At 54.9% G+C, this 18,027-nt stretch overlaps 1 protein-coding gene and 1 long non-coding RNA gene across 3 annotated transcripts in view; one reads left to right on the top strand and one right to left on the bottom strand.

The window, feature by feature from the left end:
- Positions 1–11,083, bottom strand: part of CNNM4 (cyclin and CBS domain divalent metal cation transport mediator 4) — a 50,077-nt gene extending 38,994 nt beyond the window's left edge. Inside the window, exon 1 of one of the 2 annotated variants that reach the window (XM_017339876.3) lies at positions 9,593–11,083. In XM_017339876.3, the coding sequence (XP_017195365.1) occupies positions 9,593–10,994 (1,402 nt within the window). In that variant the 5' untranslated portion in view covers positions 10,995–11,083. The remainder of the gene's footprint in view (positions 1–9,592) is intronic. The other variant, XM_002710030.5, reaches the window with a different exon arrangement.
- LOC127488128 (uncharacterized) lies at positions 10,983–16,209 on the top strand. The gene is made up of 3 exons (XR_007915573.2): positions 10,983–11,117; positions 11,678–11,753; positions 16,072–16,209. It is a non-coding gene; the product is annotated as an uncharacterized lncRNA (long non-coding RNA).
- The last annotated feature ends 1,818 nt before the right edge of the window (positions 16,210–18,027 follow it).

The following is an 18,027-nucleotide window of genomic DNA, read 5'->3' on the forward strand; positions in this document are numbered from 1 at the left end:
TTTTCCATCTGCTGGTTTACTTCCCAAATGACCACAATGGACCAGGGCAGGGCCAGGCCAAAGCTTGGAGCCCAGAACTCTGTTTGGGTCTCCCATGTGGGTGGCAGGGACCCAAGTACTTGGGCCATCTTCTACCCAGGCACATTGGCAGGGATCAGAAGTGGAGCAGCCAGGACTTGAACCAGTGCTCAGATACGGGATTGCAGGAGGCAGCTTAACCTGCCGTGCCACAACCTGGTCCCAACGATAATTTTAAAAATAGCTATTCTTTACTGCATGATGACACAGCGCTGGGCATGGAGCTCACCACTCTCCATGCCTGACCCGTTTCGTCTCCCCACAGCCCTAGGAGGGACACACAGCTGTCTGAAGGGGAGCACCAGCAACTAACAGGGCAATGCCTCTGAGCCCAAGAATCAATCCTTATTCTGAGCGTTTCACAAAAAATATTGAATGCCTCTGAGCCCAAGAATCAATCCTTATTCTGAGCGTTTCACAAAAAATATTGCATTGCATACACCATATACTCATCTTTTTAACTTACCTTTAACGTGTAGGACTATAACATATGCTGTGGACTTTAGCCTAAAGCAGGACTACAGGTGCTGGAGCATGTGCCCACACAATGGGTGTGTGGGGTGGGTGTGTCTGGGAGGGACTGACCTGTGCCTCTGGAGGAGGGTGTGGGAGGGGCTGTGCCTGTGCAGATGTGCACTGGGGGAGTGTGAGCGCAGGGTCTGTGAGCCTCCTGTGTCTGGGGGGTGGGGGGAGAGGCATGTGTGCAAAGGAGCTTGCCTGTGTAGGGTGGGGGAAGGGTCCTCCTTCCAAGCCATGCTCTGGTGCCTGCTGGCCAGAGACCAGGTGTTTCAAAGAGCCTGGGGAAACCAGTCTTGCCAGAACCCTGCCCAGGTCACAATAAATCAGCCCTGCAGCATGAAGTGGCTCTGACCTTAACGTCTGGGGAATGTTTCAGCAGCACCAAGCTGAACGGCCAGCAAGCCAGGCTGGTGCTGTGCAAAGCCTCTGTGCTCGCCTTCCTGCACAGCCACACAGAGTGCCCATCTCATCCTGGTGTTCGCGATACAAATCCCCCAGAGGTTCCTCCCAAGGATGCTAGAGATAAAACAGGATTTCATTTCTCATCAGAGCAGAATTCGGACAAACCAATCTAAACCATGATCCCAAAAACAGGACACAAAATTGCATGTAGACGATGTGTGATTTTCCATGTGAAAACACATTCAAGAGGCTCAGGGAAATGAAAATAGCTTATATCCTGTTGTTTGCTATAAGCTTTTAAAAACTAAAACAGTGGGGGCCCGCAATGTGGCACAGCATAAAGCCACTGCCTGCGGTGTCAGCATTCCATACGAGCGCCAGTTCAAGTCCCGGTTGCTCCACTTCTGATCCAGCTCTCTGCTATGGCCTGGGAAAGCAGTAGAAGATGGCCCAAGTCCTTGGGCCCCTGCACCCATGTGGGAGACCTGGAAGAAGCTCCTGGCTCCTGGCTTCAGATCAGCGCAGCTCTGGCCACTGTGGCCATCTGGGGAGTAAATCAGCAGATGAAAGACCCCTCTCTCTCTCTCTCTCTCTCTCTCTGCCTCTGCCTCTCTGTAACTCTGCTTTCAAATAAAACAAATAAATCTTAAAAAAAAAAAAAAATGTTGAGCCGGCGCCGTGGCTCAATAGGCTAATCCTCCACCTTGCGGCGCCGGCACACCGGGTTCTAGTCCCGGTCGGGGCGCCGGATTCTGTCCCGGTTGCCCCTCTTCCAGGCCAGCTCTCTGCTATGGCCAGGGAGTGCAGTGGAGGATGGCCCAGGTGCTTGGGCCCTGCACCCCATGGGAGACCAGGAAAAAGCACCTGGATCCTGGCTCCTGCCATCGGATCAGCGCGGTGCGCCGGCTGCAGCGGCGGCCATTGGAGGGTGAACCAACGGCAAGGGAAGACCTTTCTCTCTGTCTCTCTCTCTCACTGTCCACTCTGCCTATCAAAAAAATAAATAAAAAAAAAAAAAAGAATTAAAAAAAAAAAATGCTAAAACAGTGAAAGCCACAGGCTCATCATGGATTTGTTTAGATTTTTTTTAAGATTTATTTATTATTTATTTGAAAGGAAGTTGTAGAGAGAGAGGGAGAGACAGAAGAGATCTTCCATCTGCTGGTTCACTCCCAAAATGGCCCCAATGGCTAGGGCTGGACCAGACCAAAGCCAAGAGCCTGAACTCAATTTGGGTCCCCCATGTGAGTGCAGGGGCCCAAGCCCCATCTTCTGTTGCTTTCCCAGGCCCATTAGCAGGGAGCTGGATTGGAAGCGCAGTAGCCAGGACTCAAAACAGAGCCCATATGGGATGCCAGCACTGCAGGCGGCAGCTTTACCCGCTATGTCACAGCTCCCGTCCCGCCTCAAAGCTGCTCACAAGATGTCCTGGCACACTCAATGTGAGAAGAAGGGAAACCCAGCTACAAGACAGGCAGGATGGAGGGGCCCCCCCGCGGGGCACCGTGGGAGGGCAGCCACACCCCATGACAAATCCAGGGGCTTAGAGAAACGGCTAGAGGGGGCCACACCATGGCTCACTTGGCTAATCCTCCACCTGTGGCACCGGCATTCCATACAGGCACCCGGTTCTAGTCCCGGTTGCTCTTCTTCCAGTCCAGCTCTCTGCTGTGGCCCGGGAGTGCAGTGGAGGATGGCCCAAGTGCTTGGGCCCCTGCACCCACATGGGAGACCAGGAAGAAGCACCTGGCTCCTGGCTTCGCATCGGCACAGTGCTGGCCGTAGCGGCCATTTGGGGAGTGAACCAACGGAAGGAAGACCTTTCTCTCTGTCTCTCTCACTGTCCAACTCTGTCAAATAAATTTTTATTTACTTATTTATTTATTTGACAGGCAGAGTGGACAGTGAGAAAGAGAGACAGAGAGAAAGGTCTTCCTTTTGCCGTTGGTTCACCCTCCAATGGCCGGCGCGGCCGGCGCGCTGCGGCCGGCGCACCGCACTGATCCGAAGCCAGGAGCCAGGTGCTTCTCCTGGTCTCCCAAGGGGTGCAGGGCCCAAGTACTTGGGCCATCCTCCACTGCACTCTCGGGCCACAGCAGAGAGCTGGCCTGGAAGAAGGGCAACTGGACAGAATCCAGCACCGCGACCGGGACTAGAACCCGGTGTGCCGGCGCCGCAAGGTGGAGGATTAACCTATTGAGCCGTGGCACCGGCCCTCTGTCAAATAAATTTTAAAAAATAAAATAAAAGAGAAACGGCTGGAGGGAACAGCAGCTAAAGCGCCAGAGGGTCCTCTTAGCCTGGGGTCATCTTGGGCCCTGCTGCAACTTCCACAGGGAAGTTCAAAGTCTCTCTAAAACCACAGGCGGGCTAGGAGAGAACCAGCCCCGCTACTGTGATGCAAGGAGCCTGTCCTTCCCCGTGGGCTACGATGAAAGCAGCCTCTGCCGAAGTCAGTCAGCAGACAGTGACACAAGCGTCTGGCCTGTTCTCCTTTTTCATACAATCTCTCCCTGGCCATGCAGCCTTTCAGGAACCGCATTCAGGGAGTGACAAATGCGCTCTTGACCCCTGCCCTCAAGAAGACAAGGCCAGACCCTGCACCGAGGCCATGCTTCTTTGCCCTCCAAGAAGATGCCCTGGCTGTTCAATTGTGGGGCCAGGCGTGCAGAGAGAAGGCACGTGGTGTCTTGTACCTGGAAGCCCCTGCAGAAGAGCTGGGAGGCAATCAATACGAGTTGAAGCAAATTTTACACGACGCTGGCAAGAAGGGCTCTTCTTGTGCAAGTTCTCCCAGGACAAGAGGGACGGAAGGGGAAAACGCCACGTCACACCCTTGGTGATCCAGCTGACGCGTCCCCTCATGGACGTCTGGAGTGTCTTCCCCCTCCCTGACCCACTTCTGTAGAACAGCCCAGGGTTGCTGCATTCCCACGCATGCACCTGTCACTTTTCAAGGTTAAACATCTGTTCAGTATTTCCCATGCTGACCAGAGGTGTGCAGGAAACCACTGGAACTGCGTTTCCTAATTAAAAATACAAGACTTGAAAAGCAACCGCCAGTGCGTGTGATCCAAGAGGCTCTCATCAGGGCCTACCTGCAAGGCCAAACCTTCCAGGACCCACACCAGAGCTTTAGCAAGAGAAACATAAATAGACTGGTGAGACTGCTCTCGGCTCTGGCTCCTTGGTGGGAACCAGCCCAGGGGCTGCGTGCGTGGTGCCGGCAGAAGAGGTGCAGCTGCCCCTGGCTGGCACAGCCCAGCCTGCTCAGTGCCCGAGCTCCTGCCCACGAGCATCGCACTAAAGAGAAAGTGAGAAAGAGCCTGGCCGGCTCTCTGTCAGCTGCCCTCGCTGGGCCCTCTGCCCTGTGCTGAGCACCATCCAGGAGCAGGCAGCTCCTGTCACTCTCTCAGATATACCTGCCCCTGGGCAGCTTCTTGAGATCAAGTCACCGACTGGAGACTGTTTCCAAGTGGAGTTGATGGAGATCAAATGTTAAGCTGGCCCAAGCCTCCTGTGGCTCTCCTGTCCCATCCCACAGATGTGCTTGGCCTCCCTTCTCTAGGGAGGCTCCCGGATACCATGCTCCCAGGGGTTTTGTTTACAATGTATTCATTTATTTGAAAGGCAGAACGACAGAGGGACAGACAGAGAGATCTTCTATCCTCTGGTTTACTCTATAAAAGGCCTCATCAGCCAGGTCTGGGACAGGCCAAAACCAAGAGCCCAGAACTCAATCTGGGTCTCCCATGTGGACAGCAAGGGCTCAAGAGCTTGGGCCACCTTCCACGGCCTTCCCAGGAGCACAGCAGGGAGCTGCATTGGAAGTGGAGGAGCCGAGACCCACGGCGCCACACTGCCAGCCCCTTTCTGTCTCCTGGAAGGAGTAACCTCCACCAGGCTTTTGCAGCTGTCACTCCCCAGCACTGTCCTTGACACTTTCTTACGTTCTGCGTGTTCTCACCTGACTCCTAAACCTTTTAGCCTCGTCGTGCCCTCACTGCTGAGACCCACGTGGACGTTCGCACCTGCACACTTGCTTAGATGTTCTACAAACTGGTTGGTCCAGGGCCAGCAGCAGCATCTGACAGCTTGTCTGAAATTCAGGTTCTTTGGCCCCATTCCAGATCCACTGAGTGCCAATCTGCATTTTTAATAAAAAGCCTAGGCGGTCTGAGCGCACGTTCAAGTGTGAGCAGCTCTGGCCTGCACAATGCTGAGCACCGAGAAGGCACCCAGCAAACGACAGCTCTGTTATTACCACCACCTCCTTCCCTCCATCCTCACCAAAAGGCCTCTTGGTCATGCTCTCCCTACTGTAGTTAAATGACATCATCAACCCAAACCCCAAGCTGCAAACCTCAGAGGCTCACAACTGCCTCCTGGCCCTGACTGCCCATCTCTGGAATGATTCCGGAGTGCTGCTCCTCTCACTTCACAAGCATCTCCCGGGCTGGACCCTCCTCCCTCAGCCCCGTGGCACCCTCTCGGGGAGCTGTGCGAGCTTTGTTTACCTGTCTCCCGGCTAGACTGCGAGGTGTGGGAAAAGGGCTGTTTCATCCATTTCTGATTCCCCAAGCCAGCACAGTGTCTGACACATGAATTGCCAAAAGTTCAACCAAATGAATGCACAGGCAGACAGGTGGGGGTGAGGTGGCAGCGCTAAATTCCGAAGGTGCATCAGATGACAGGATTCGAAAGGGAAGGCAAAAATCAGGCAGTATTTTTTTTTCTCAGTTTTATAAAATTGTCCCAGGAATAAAGCTACTAAGTGGGGAGAAAAAAAAATCCAATGTGGCACATATGTAAAAATGGTGGCGGTGGGGATTTTTAATGAACGTATTTCAAGGCTTTTTCCCACCCTACAAGTTACACCCCATTCCCTTGCAGTACCAAGTTCATGGGCACCTCCTGGGTCGGGGACTGAGCTGGGTGGAGTTTACAAGCACCTCTGCGCAGTCAGTGGTCTGGAGGGTTATAAGGTGGGTGGGGAACGATAAGAGTGCTAAAGATGAGCCACCTGCCTAGGAGGGGCAGGAATGCCCCAGAAGGAAGAGCACGGGCAAGAGCTGAGAGGTAGGGGCCACGAGGGGCCAGCGCGCCCACATTCCACAACCTCCACAGGGAGAACTCACTCATGACTGGGCTGGCAGAGCATCAGCAAAGGAGGCAAAAGGCACGCGGGGCCAGCAGTGACCTGGGGCACCTTTGTTCTAGGATTCCAGGCTCTGGACAAACCCATCTACAACACCCAGTAATACAAACAGTTCTAGGCGAGGTTTAAGGGCCAAGGTTCAAATCCCAGGGGCCTCTGAGTAGCCTGCCGGGCTAGAACAGCTCGCCCACTCCACCGTCTCCTTCGGGCAGCACCTCTGCTCACATGGTCTCGCGTGTGGCATGCACCTCCCTGAACAGCTAATGCAAACCGCCTCGGCCTAGGAGGCGGAAGCAGCAGGGTGGCTCTCATGGCCCGTTCCTGAGTTCTGGGGTCAGCTCAGCCCTGGCCCCTAGAGGGAAGGAGGGGATTCAGGACTTACTTTAATGAGTTCAGCTGAGTAAACTCCTGGTGGCCAAAGATCACTGGCAGAGAAACTGAGGCACAAGGAAGGGAAACCAAGCACCACACTCAAGGCCCCAAACTTGGCTCCTGGGCCCTTGGCCATGAGTCGTCGCAAGAGCTCCTCCTGTCTCTCCTGGTGCAGCAGGAAACACCCAGCCCCTGATAACTAACCACATTTCTCTGCATCCCTCATCCGCTGCTCAAAACTGGAACACTTCTAGAAAAGGGTTAATTCTCTCCCCAGGCAGGCAGGTCATTCCTTCATTCACTTTCTCATTCAGTGATGTGTTACGGAGGTCTCACTTTCCAACCATCACCACCCTAGGGGCTAGAGCTGGGTGGAGAACCAAACAAGAGCCCTGCCCTTTGAAACTTACATTCTCTCGGGAGGAGGCAGCCAGCCACCACCACCACAGTAACACAGAGATGTGACAGAGTGCCATGTGCCAGGAGACAGAAAAGCTAGCACAGGGTAAGGGAGCCGGGGAGGCTCAGGGTGGGACAGGGGTGCGGTTCCCCACACGCAAGGCCTTGCTGCAAAGACCAGGCTCCCGGGGACACAAGGAAGGAAGAAAGCAGGCCCTTCGGGCTTCTGGGGTAGAACATTCCAACTGAGGGAAGAGCCAGGGCAAAGGCCCCGGGATGGGAGCGTCCCAGTGTGCTCAAGGAACAAACAGCACGGAGGCCTGCCAAAGAGTCATCCAGTCATTCATCTGCTCGCCATTTCCGGAAGACCCATCTCTCCGCCTGGCACTGGGTGGTGAAAACACGAATAAGGCCTGGGCCCCAAAGGAGCTGATAGAGGGTGAAGGGTCCAGGAGAGACCCTCCGAGGACGCTGGGCTCTGCTCTGGGGGCTGCTAACCACACTGGCTGTGCTGCAGATCCTCAGGCTCACTTGTTTTTCTTAGCTAAAAAAGAAGCCTCCCAAACACTAGACATGTAAAGAGAATCTTTTAAGCTGCAGAAGCAGAGGAGGGCTCTACCATGCCCTGGGTGGCCTCAAACTAAAGAAGTAGATGCCAGATGGAAGGCTATGGGAAAGGCCACACCGGGGAGGGTGGCGATGGACGAAGCTGGGATGAAGCTGGGTTTTCTGAGCCCCCCGCCCCCTGCCCAACCAGGAAGTGAGAGCATGAGGCCCTAGGGCCTGTTCATGGGGGGGTGGCAATCACACCTGTGCCAGCTTTTACCAAACCTTCCCAGCACCTCCTCCGGGGCTTGGCCTCGGGCTCCAGGCCTCTGTTAAGGAGACTAAACTGCAAATCTGGAGAGGTCAGCCCAGCAGTGCTCCAGCCCAGGTGATGTCAGCTCTATTTTCCCAGCATAATGAAAGTGTACTTCTTCACCAGTCAGAGCGCAGAGATGGCCCTGCCAAGACCCAGGAAACTCCCACACAAGAGGTTTTATCCTTGCTGATCAGGGGCTAGAAAGCCCGGCCAGGCCAATCCCTACTGGCTGGATCCAGATCTCCAGGGGGAGGTACGTTGTGTGTATCACCAGCAAGACCCAAAGACCACAGCGGGAACCCAGAGGCTACTGGGGGTGGGGCACAGACCCTCACTCTGCCTCCCTCCGTACCTGGAAGAAACAGATTCCTGGGTCTGTGCATACAAAGCTCCCCTAGAACCTGTGTCCCCCCAGTCCTTAGGGGTGGGGGCTGTCTCCCATTCGCGCATACACGGCTCCCCTTGGCCTCAGCTCTGATGTGGAGAGTCGGCCTGTGAAACTTTAAAACGGAGGGTGCCAACTCATCATCCTAGCCTTGTCCCTTGCTCCTGGACTTGAACATCTTCTCAGACCAAACCTGGCCAAGCCAGCCCCTTCCTCCCCGGCCTGCTCCAAGCTGCCTGCCACTCTCTGCTCCCAGCCCCAGGCCCCGCCTGGTGGATGGCCTCGGCCAGTAGCTCTACCCCAGGGGAAGAAGGCTTGGCAGGCCTTCAAAAAGCCGGGTCCCCAGGTTTGCCATGAACTCCCCCATTCTTTTCTAAAGCGCTTCCCTCTCTGCCTCCCACTTCCTAGGGCCAAGGGGTTTCTGACTCCATAATTGGCTTGTTTACGGCCACTCCGAGGGTTTCTGAGTGGCAGGGGTGGGAGGAAAGTTGCTGGGAGTAAGGAAAGGGGTGTGTGCCTTGAGCTCTGAGGCTGGTGAGTAAACTCTCCCAGAGCCTCTCTAACTACCTGAGAACTGGCCAAGAACCCATGCGAGAAAAAAAAAAAAAAACAAAAACACCAGGCAATGCAGGGCCGGCTGAGGATTCCCAACACACCACAGCAGGCAAGCTTATGTTTGGCGCCTGGGAGAGACAGAACAATAACCCAAGCTTAATCTGTGAGCTTCTACTGAATGGCAGAAAGCATTACTTGGCATTCCGAGCAGGGAGCCAACTCGAGACCTCCCGATTCAGCTTCTGTGGGCCAGGTACCTCAGTGACGTCATGCCCCTGCCATAGCTCCAGGCTCAGGACAAACTCAGTGTCCACACGCGCCCCCAGGTATGCCAGCCTGCCCCTCCATGACATGGATCTGATCATTGATCGGCTCATGGGAACAGCCCACCTGGGCCACCAGCACGCCCTCTGCTTCTCCATCTGAGTTCTCTGCCTTCTTCTTCTTCTTCTCCATCGTTCTCGGCTCCCTCCCCCCACCCCGTGATGGTTTCTCCAGTTCCCCGAGCCTTCCCCACCCTACTGCACGCCACACTCTAACTCTCCAGCACCCTGGTGCTGGCCTCTTTTCAGGCACTTGCCTTATTCTGTTCTGCTCCAATAGCTCCCCAGGGCCTCACTCTACTCCTCCAAGCAAGCAAGCGTGTCTTTATTCAGCTCTGATCCATCCAAAGCAGAAAGCCCAGTACCCGGCAGGCAGCCGACACTTAAGAACTGTTTGCACCGTGCCCAGTGCCGCTCACCTCAGGGGCACGGACATGACAAGCAGAGGGACACGGAGAACGAAGACCAGCAGGCACAAAGCATCCTAGACAGGAGGCGTCTCAGGGAAGCGTGGCCGAGGTCGCCACGTCCATGCTTACCCTTCTTGAACTCCTCCAGCATGGCATCCAGTTTGGTGTCGTGGAAGACAAAGTGCACCGGGTGGTTGTAGAAGCGGGTGATGGTCTTCAGCGGGGTGCAGTCGTCGGGGTCCACAAAGGCCAAGTCCTTGACGTAGAGAATATCGACAATGTTGGACTGCTCGTCTTCGAAGACGGGGATGCGGGTGTAGCCGCTCTCCATGATCTCGGACATGGTGTTGAAGTCCAGGATGGCGTCGCTGCGGATCATGAAGCAGTCCTGCAGCTGCGTCATGATGTCCTCCACGGTTTTGGTCCGCAGCTCCAGGGCTCCCTGGATCATATTGAGCTCCTCCTTTACGAGGTCGTTATAGGGCTCGGTCACCTTCAACATCTCCATCAGCTTCTCCCGGTTGTAAACGGTGCGAATCTCCTGGCCCAGAAAGAAGTCCAGGAGTTTGCTGATGGGGAAACTGAGCGGGAAGGTGAGCAGCATGAAGAACTTGGTGAGCACGATGGTGTTGGCACCCACGGCCAGCCCGTGGCGCGAGCACAGGGCCTGAGGGACGATCTCCCCAAAGATGACGATGCCGATGGTGGAGGAGGCCACAGCCATGATGCCGGACCCGATGAGGTTGTCTAGGAGGATGGTGAGGGAGGTGTTGACCAGGACATTCCCCAGGAGCAGCGAGCACAGCAGGTAGTTGCCCTTGCACCGGATGGGCAAAATCTTGCGGGCGTAGCGCTTTTCCTTCTCTGTGCCACAGTTCTGCACAATGCGCAACTCCATGGGGTCCAGGGCCATCAGCCCCAGGTTGAGGCCCGAAAATATACCCGACAGCACGAGCAGCACCGTAATCAGCAGGATGTGCAGCCAGAGCGGCAGGAACCTGCCAGTCTCCTCCACCATGAAGAGCAGCGAGTCCTTGTCCGTCCACTTGACCCAGGGCTCATCGGCGCGGGCCCGGGTGCACAGCGCATACAGCTTGACGTTCTCGCTCCTGCGAAGGAACTTGGTGAGCACCACCAGCATCCCGGACGTGTTCCCGCGGCTCACGTTCACCAGCTTTTGGACGACCAGGTCCTTGGTGAGCTCTAGGCAGTTGGTGGAGTTGTGGGCGGTCTCGGCGTCGTCCACCTCCGTGAAGGAGATCAGGTTGCTGGAGATGTCGCCCAGGCGCTGGCCGTACAGCCTCAGGTTCACCGTGCTGCCCTCGGACACGAAGATGATGCCATCCGGGTTCATCCCACACGACTTGTTGCAGCTCGCCAGCCTCATGCCCACGATCTTGCCCCGCTGCGGGGTGCCCTGGCCCCGGGCCCCCCGCGCCCACAGCAGCACCGGCAGCACCAGCGCCGCCAGGAGGAGGCGCCCTCGGGCTGGCCCGCCGCCCGGGCGCCCGCCCCCGCCCACCGGCGCCATGTTGCTCCGGCTCTGCCTCCGCCGCCGCTCCCCGCGCCCCGCCGCGCGGCCCCGCTCGGCGCCGCCGCTCCTGCCGCTCCGCCGCCGCCGAGCCAACTGCCCGGGCCGCGGGCCTGACGTCAGGTCAGCGCCCCGCCCGCCCCGCCCCGCCGGCCCACGCCCCTCATTTGCATGCGAGGGCCCGCCCCCAGAGAGCGCGCGCCCCGAGCGCCGGCCCTTAAGGGGGTCCCGGCCCTTAAGGTGGAGCGGCGTGGGAGCGCGGGAGCCGCCGGCAGGCGAGCGCCCCGCCCTCCGCCTCCACGCCCTTCCGCGCCTTTCCCCGCCTTTCTCTCCCGGCCTCGCGTGCTCGGCTGCTTCCAGATCCCCGGCGGTCTGCAGCTCAGCCCGGGGTCGGCGGCCTTTCTCCGCTGGCACGGCGAGGGTGGGAGGAAAATGCATTTCCTGATTTAGAAAAAGGGAACCGGAGGGCTCACCCCTTGGAGTCTTTGCTGACCCCCTCCCTCCGGGGGCTTTTGCTGACCTTGTGCCAAGACCAGAAATAAAGCCCCCTCCCTCAGCCCCGTCCCGCCCCAGCGCATGCTTCTATTGGCCAGGGGGGCGGGGAGGAGCCTGCAAATTGGGGAACTGTGGAGAAAGAAGGGCCAGGCCTTGGCCTTGGCTTATCTCCGGTCATCTCCATTTAGGTGCGGGCAGATACTGAGCCGTTCCCACAGCTCAGGCACGTGTTCTAGGCTCGTAGCAGTGACCGGCAATAAACAGGTAAACCCTAAGGGGTGGATAGGGGTTATTTCCATTTTACAGATGCTGACATGGAGCCTCGGAGGCACAAATCCGGTTCTGCCCGGATTGTGGTCTCAGCCCCTGTCTGCACCTGTACTACAGCTTCCTGAGCTGGTGGGAACAGAACAGTGCAGCTCTGGGAATATCCCGCCTGTGTAGCAGCAGTAGCTGCTGCCGCCGGCCCTTCCCGGGACCAGATTCAGCGACTGGCCAGCTGGGGCAGCTGCATGTGGAAATGCGCTGGGCAGCAGGCCTGGCTTCCTGGACAGTCCTGCCCCCGTGTCAGTCAGCAGCTATGAAGTGTGCCCCAAGCACTGGGGGGGGGGGGGGGGGGGAGGCTGCAGCTGCTCACCCTTGGAGGGGGAAGCAGACAGACCTCCTTACCATAGCTGCAGAGAGGTGAGGCGAGCCCTGGGTCTTGGAGCCGTCTTTTCCCAGCTCAGGACAGATAGGCATCACTCTCTCCCTGCACCAGTTCTTCTGTTTATTTTTATTTTGGTGCACTGTGCACCAATAAAAGTAACAATCAATAGCAGCCAGAAAGAGCCTGAACAGAGGGAAACAATGAGTGTTGTAGGAGGAGGCGTGGCTACAGAGAGACCTGATTTGGGAAAGCAGTTAGCAGGGGCTGAGGGTTCTGGAAGCAGGGCCAGCCTGAAGTCCCTTGCAAGGAGCTGCCTCAATCCATTTTCCACCGTGTGCCCGCAGGCCAGGTTCTTCAGAGAACAAGAACCTTGGGGTAGGCACTGGCCAAGACAGAACCCCGACAAGCTGTTCCCTCTCTCTCCACCAACCAGGAAGCGCCACTTGCATTGGCCCCACTGCAAGCATGGCTCTTAGAAAGACTTCTGCCCAGCCCACCTCATCCCTTCCAGCCTGGCTGCCTTCCCTCCTCCATACTTCAAAACTTTCCCATTCTATTATCGACCAAATTTTGGCTATTTTTACCCTGCCGTTTTCATGCTGTCCGCTCTCAGAAGCTCGGTAGGTACACACAATGCAGAAGGCAGCAAACAGAAGGAAAAATGGGCTCTGAGTGTGAGAACAATGGTGAGGGTCTAATAGGAAAAAAAGAAAAAAAAAAAAGCAGCCTCTGGTACAGGTCAGTTCATCACATCACGATTAGGTGAATAGAGCAGGCTCAGTAAAGAAGTGAAATTCCCCTTTGTTCTCCCAGGGCTGCCATCTTGGGGGTAGGGGGGTGGGGGAGGATTCAAATCCGGGAGAGACAATGTAATTCGAGACGTGTCAGGAGACGCTAGGGGTGCAGGCCGGAGTCCAGCTTGGGTCTCTGCTTGCATCCCTGGTGAAGGGATCAAACCTTTGCTCACCTTTCCACGCCTGCCACATGAAGCACCTCTCCCACAGAGTTGGGACACCACGGGGACCGGGCAGCTGTTAAAATGCAGAGGTGGGAAGCCCTGATGCAGGTGTGGCTATGGGAATGGCAGAAACAAACGTGCGAGCAGGGGCCGCCGCGCTGTGGCTCACTAGGTTAATCCTCTGCCTGTGGTGCTGGCATCCCATTTCGGCGCCAGGTTCTAGTCCCGGTTGCTCCTCTTCCAGTCTAGCTCTCTGCTGTGGCCTGGGATAGCAGTGGAGGATGGCCCAAGTGCTTGGGCCCCTGCACCCACATGGGAGACCAGGAGGAGACTCCTGGCTCCTGGCTTCAGATCAGCATAGCTCTGGCCGTAGCGGCCATTTAGGGGGTGAACCAACGGAAGGAAGACCTTTCTCTCTGTCTCTCTCTCTCTCTCTCTCTCTCTCTCACTGTCTGTAAACTCTACCTGTCAAATAATAATAAAAATAAAAATAATAAAGCATGCAAGTGGAAAGCCTGTCTCCGAGGGGACAGGTGAGTTCATTGGATGATGCCTTGACTCAGTTTCCAGCCCACATCATCTTAGCAGGTGGGGACGAAAGGCCCGAGGTGTAGGGTGTCAGGACTCCCATCTGAGACACAGGCTTTGTTGAGGAGACAAAGACATCAGATTAAGGGGTCCAGGCCAATGGAAAGCATGTGCCTCTGGGAGAGGGTCGAATACTAGGGGGCGTGGCACCAGTGAGGGGAGTTTTTTTTTTTTTTTTCCTTGAAAGTCAGAGATTTTGAGAAAGAGAGATGGAGAGTGAGAGAGAGAGAGAGAGTGAAAGCTGTTCTATCTGCTGGTCCACTTCCCAGATGGCTGCAGTAGCCAGCGCTGGGGCGATCTGAAGCCAAGAACAGGAGCTTCTTTTAGGCCTCCTATGTGGGTGCAGGGGCTCAAGCACTTGTGCTATCCTCTGCTGCTCTCCCAGGTACCCTAGCAGGGAGCTGGATCAGAAATGGAGCAGCCAGGACTCAAACCGGTGCCCATATGGGATGCCAGCTGTGCCCTAGCACCAGCCCCCAGGAGAGTCTGTCTGCATTTGGAAGGCAGGCAGAAGGACCCACCATGGGGGTGCAGAGCACAGCTCTGAAGGTACCTGGTGGGGAGCTGGCTTGGCCGCTGCCTGCCCATGTGCCCTGGGCACTGGGACATTCTCTGGGTGTTGTGCTAGAGGATGCATGGTAAATAATTCATAAATGGCAGCCCAGGGTAAGTGCTCAATGAACACACTCAGTGACCACGATGACGATGGAAATGATGCAGCCAGGGCTTCTAGAGGACACTCGCCCTCTTCCTGGGCTCCAGTGTGTCTCCAGCCTGCAGCAGCCACAGTCTCCTTGCTCTCTTTCCCTTCCCTTTTGCGCTTCAGTAGAAGATGAAGTGACGATCACCGAGGACTAAGCGAGACCCCATGGAGAACCTTGGGCCTCCCCGGGAGGGAGGAAAGGAGCCCTGGGGGGAGTGAAGCTGGGTGGCAAGAACTTGCATGGGACTGCGAGGCACAGAGGGCAGCAGGCTGGAAAGGCCAGGAATCCAGGGAGAGAGGAAGCTTCTGACTCCGCATCTGACAGATCCGACAGCCCCTTGTCACGGAAGTCCCTGCTGGTACCAGGCTCCGGGGAGGAGCCCCAGACAGCACCGTGTCTGAGAGGGGCCGGGCAGATCCCAGGATTCAGCACAGGCACACACACACACACACACACACACACAGTGTGCTGAGCACTCTCTGACCCCAAGGCAGGCTACCACAGCAAGCTTTCCCAAAAAATACAAAGACCCCCCTCTTGAATTTTTCATTTTATTTGAAAGGCACAGAGCCAGAGAGACTGGAGACAGATAGGGATCTCCCATTCGCTGATTCACTGCTCTGCTATCTGCAGCAGCTGAGGCTGGGCCAGCCTAAAGCCAGGAGCCCAGAACTCAATCCGGGTCTCTCATATGGGTGCCAGGGACCTAAGTCCTTGAGCCATCATCTGCTGCCACCCAGGGGTTCCTGATAGCAGGATGCTGGACAGCGGAGCAGAGACTCAAAGCAGGCACTCTGGTCTGGGATGCAGGCTCTCAACTGCTGTGACCTGGAGCTCCATCCTAAGTGGGGCAGCAGGTTAACCTGCCCCCAAAGAATATAATTTTAATTGTACATACCTGTGGGGGTACCATGTGATGCATTGATGATGCTTGTATACAGTGTGTAATGATCACAAATACCCTTATTTAAGAAATAACTTCATCAGTCAAGAAGAGCAAGGGAGAGTGAAATAGCAAATACGGAGCATTTACAAAGGTTGACGAAAAATGTACTTGGAGCCCTTGTCCTCGTTTTCTGACCCTTTCCTGAGCTGGCAAATGGAAAAAGGCTACAGCAGAAATGTCAAAGGCCCTATCCCTTGTTAGCAAAAATGAACCGGGGCAAAGCACTCTGCCTCACAGGGCTTGGTTTCCCCATTTTTAATATGTAGATCAAGAGACCTTTCCAGCTGTATCGAAAGAGATAAATGAGCCAGTGGTTGAAGCACGGCTCCATAAATATTAGTTTTCTGGGCCGACATTGTGGTGTAGCAGGTTAAGCCACTGCTTGTAATACCAGCATCCTGTATGGGTACCAGGTCGAGTCCTGGCTGCTGCACTTCTGTTTCAGCTCCCTGCTAATGAACTTGGGAAAAGCAGTAGAAGATGGCCCAAGTACTTGGGCCCCTGCACCCACACGGGAGATCCAGACAGAGCTCCTGGCCTCAGCCTGGCCCAGCCCGGGCCATTGCAGGCATTTGGGGATTTCTCTTTTTGTCTCTCCCTCTCCTTGTGTGTGATTCTGCCTTTCAAATAAATACATATTTAAAATAAATAAATATGAATTTTCTTCTCTCAGGCTAGGATTTTCACATTATATTTCATTCATCTAATCATTCATGCATTTTTATATGTTTTACTAGGATTCTAACATTGCTAAACTGAGGCCAGTTGCAGTGTTGTGGTACGGTGGGTCAAGCCACCACCTCCAATGCTGGCATCCCATCTCCGAGTGCTGTTTCAAGTTCTGCCTACTCTGCTTCCCATCCAGCTTCCAGCTAACGTGCCTGGGAAAGTACCAGAAGATGGCCTAATTACTTGGGCCCCTGCCATGTACATGGGAGAGCCTGATGGAGCTCCAGACTCCTGGCTTCAGCCTGGCCCAGGCCTGACTGTTGTGGTCATTTGGGGGGTGAGACAATGGATGGAAGATCTCTCTCTGTCTCTCCCTCTCTCTGTAACTCTGCCTTTCAAATAAATAATAAAATCTTTAAAATAAGACAGAATTGCTAAATTACATATATTTGGCACAACAAGCTTGTATAATACAGAATGTATCAAATAGAAAATGTGCATCTCCATTGTGTTTTCTGTGAAATATTTTGCCACCTGCCATCTGCCCTCTTCACTGCTTCCTCTACCTCCCTCTGGGCTGGAGACTGTCTTCCACTGGGTTGAGGGTCCCTCAAGGGCAAAATCCGTGTCATAGTTGTCCGTAGCAGAGGGCTCAGAATTCCAGACCCATTTGTGAAATTGGACCTTCCACCGGCACCGTGGCTCACTTGGTTAATCCTCTGCTTGCGGTGCTGGCATCCCATATGGGTACCTGGTTCTAGTCCTGGTTGCCCCTCTTCCAGTGCAGCTCTCTGCTGTGGCCTGGGAGGGCAGTGGAGGATGGCCCAAGTACTTGGGCCCTGCACCCACGTGGGAGACCAGGAAGAAGCACCTGGCTCCTGGCTTCAGATCAGCATAGCTCCGGCCATAGCAGCCATTGAGGGTGGTGAACCAACAGAAGGAAGACCTTTCTCTCTGTCTCTCCCTCTCACTGTCTAACTCTATCTGTCAAAATAAAAAAAAAAAAAAAAAGAAAAGAAAAGAAAGAAAGAAGCTGGACCTCCTACTGCTGAGGGGGGTTGAAAGGAGGAGGAAGCACTGAGCCAGAGGCTTTAGATACAAAACAACAGCTCTGCTGCCCAAGGCTCTATTTACACACTGATATAATTTCTGCTCATTTCTTTAAAAACAAAAATATGGGTGTTAATTCAGCGACAGCTCTGGATTGATCCACCATTTGGGAGGCACTTGGTCACATGCATGGTGAGTGGCTATTTTTCTGGAATGCCCTTTGGATGACTCCATGTGATCTGGTGGGAGTAAGAATGCTCTCTATGTCGATGGCACCCACACCCACAGTACCTGGCACAATCCGCGTGTGGCAATAAATCACCTTAGAAGTATTGAGGACGTGTGTTCCCATTCCCTGGTCTGATTGTGTCCTAACCTCACCTAGAAATGGAGACAGCCTTTGAGATCTTCATTCCCTAGGGTCCGGATGGCTTCAGGTTTATTCCAAACACCTGCCTAGGCACCAGCTTCCTGCAGGATCTTTTTTTTTTTTTTTTTTTTTTTTTAGATTTATTCATTTACTAAAAGAGCAGAGTTACAGAGAGGCAGAGAGAGAAAGAAATCTTCCATCTGCTGGTTCACTCCCCAAATGGCTTCAACAGCCAAAGCTGGACCAATCCAAAGCCAGGAGCCAGGAGCTTCTTCTGGGTCTCCCATGTGGGTGCAGGGGCCCAAGGACTTGGGCCATCTTCTACTGCTTTCCCAGGCCATAGCAGAGAGCTGGATAGGAAGTAGAGCAGCCGGGACTTGAACTGGAGCCCATATGGAATGTCGGAGCTTCAGGCCAGGGCGTTAACCCACTGCACCACAGGGCCAGCCCCACATTTATATTGTTAGATGTTTTGAGTAATCTAGAGATTATTTAAAGTACATGACATAATGAGGGTAGGTTATATGCAAATTACATACCTTTATACAAAGGACTTGAGCACCCAGAGTTTGGTGTCCATGAGGGTCCTGGGACCACTCCTCCC

The sequence above is a fragment of the Oryctolagus cuniculus genome, chromosome 2 (genome assembly GCF_964237555.1).
Source record: "Oryctolagus cuniculus chromosome 2, mOryCun1.1, whole genome shotgun sequence".
In the NCBI taxonomy this organism is placed as follows: domain Eukaryota; kingdom Metazoa; phylum Chordata; class Mammalia; order Lagomorpha; family Leporidae; genus Oryctolagus; species Oryctolagus cuniculus.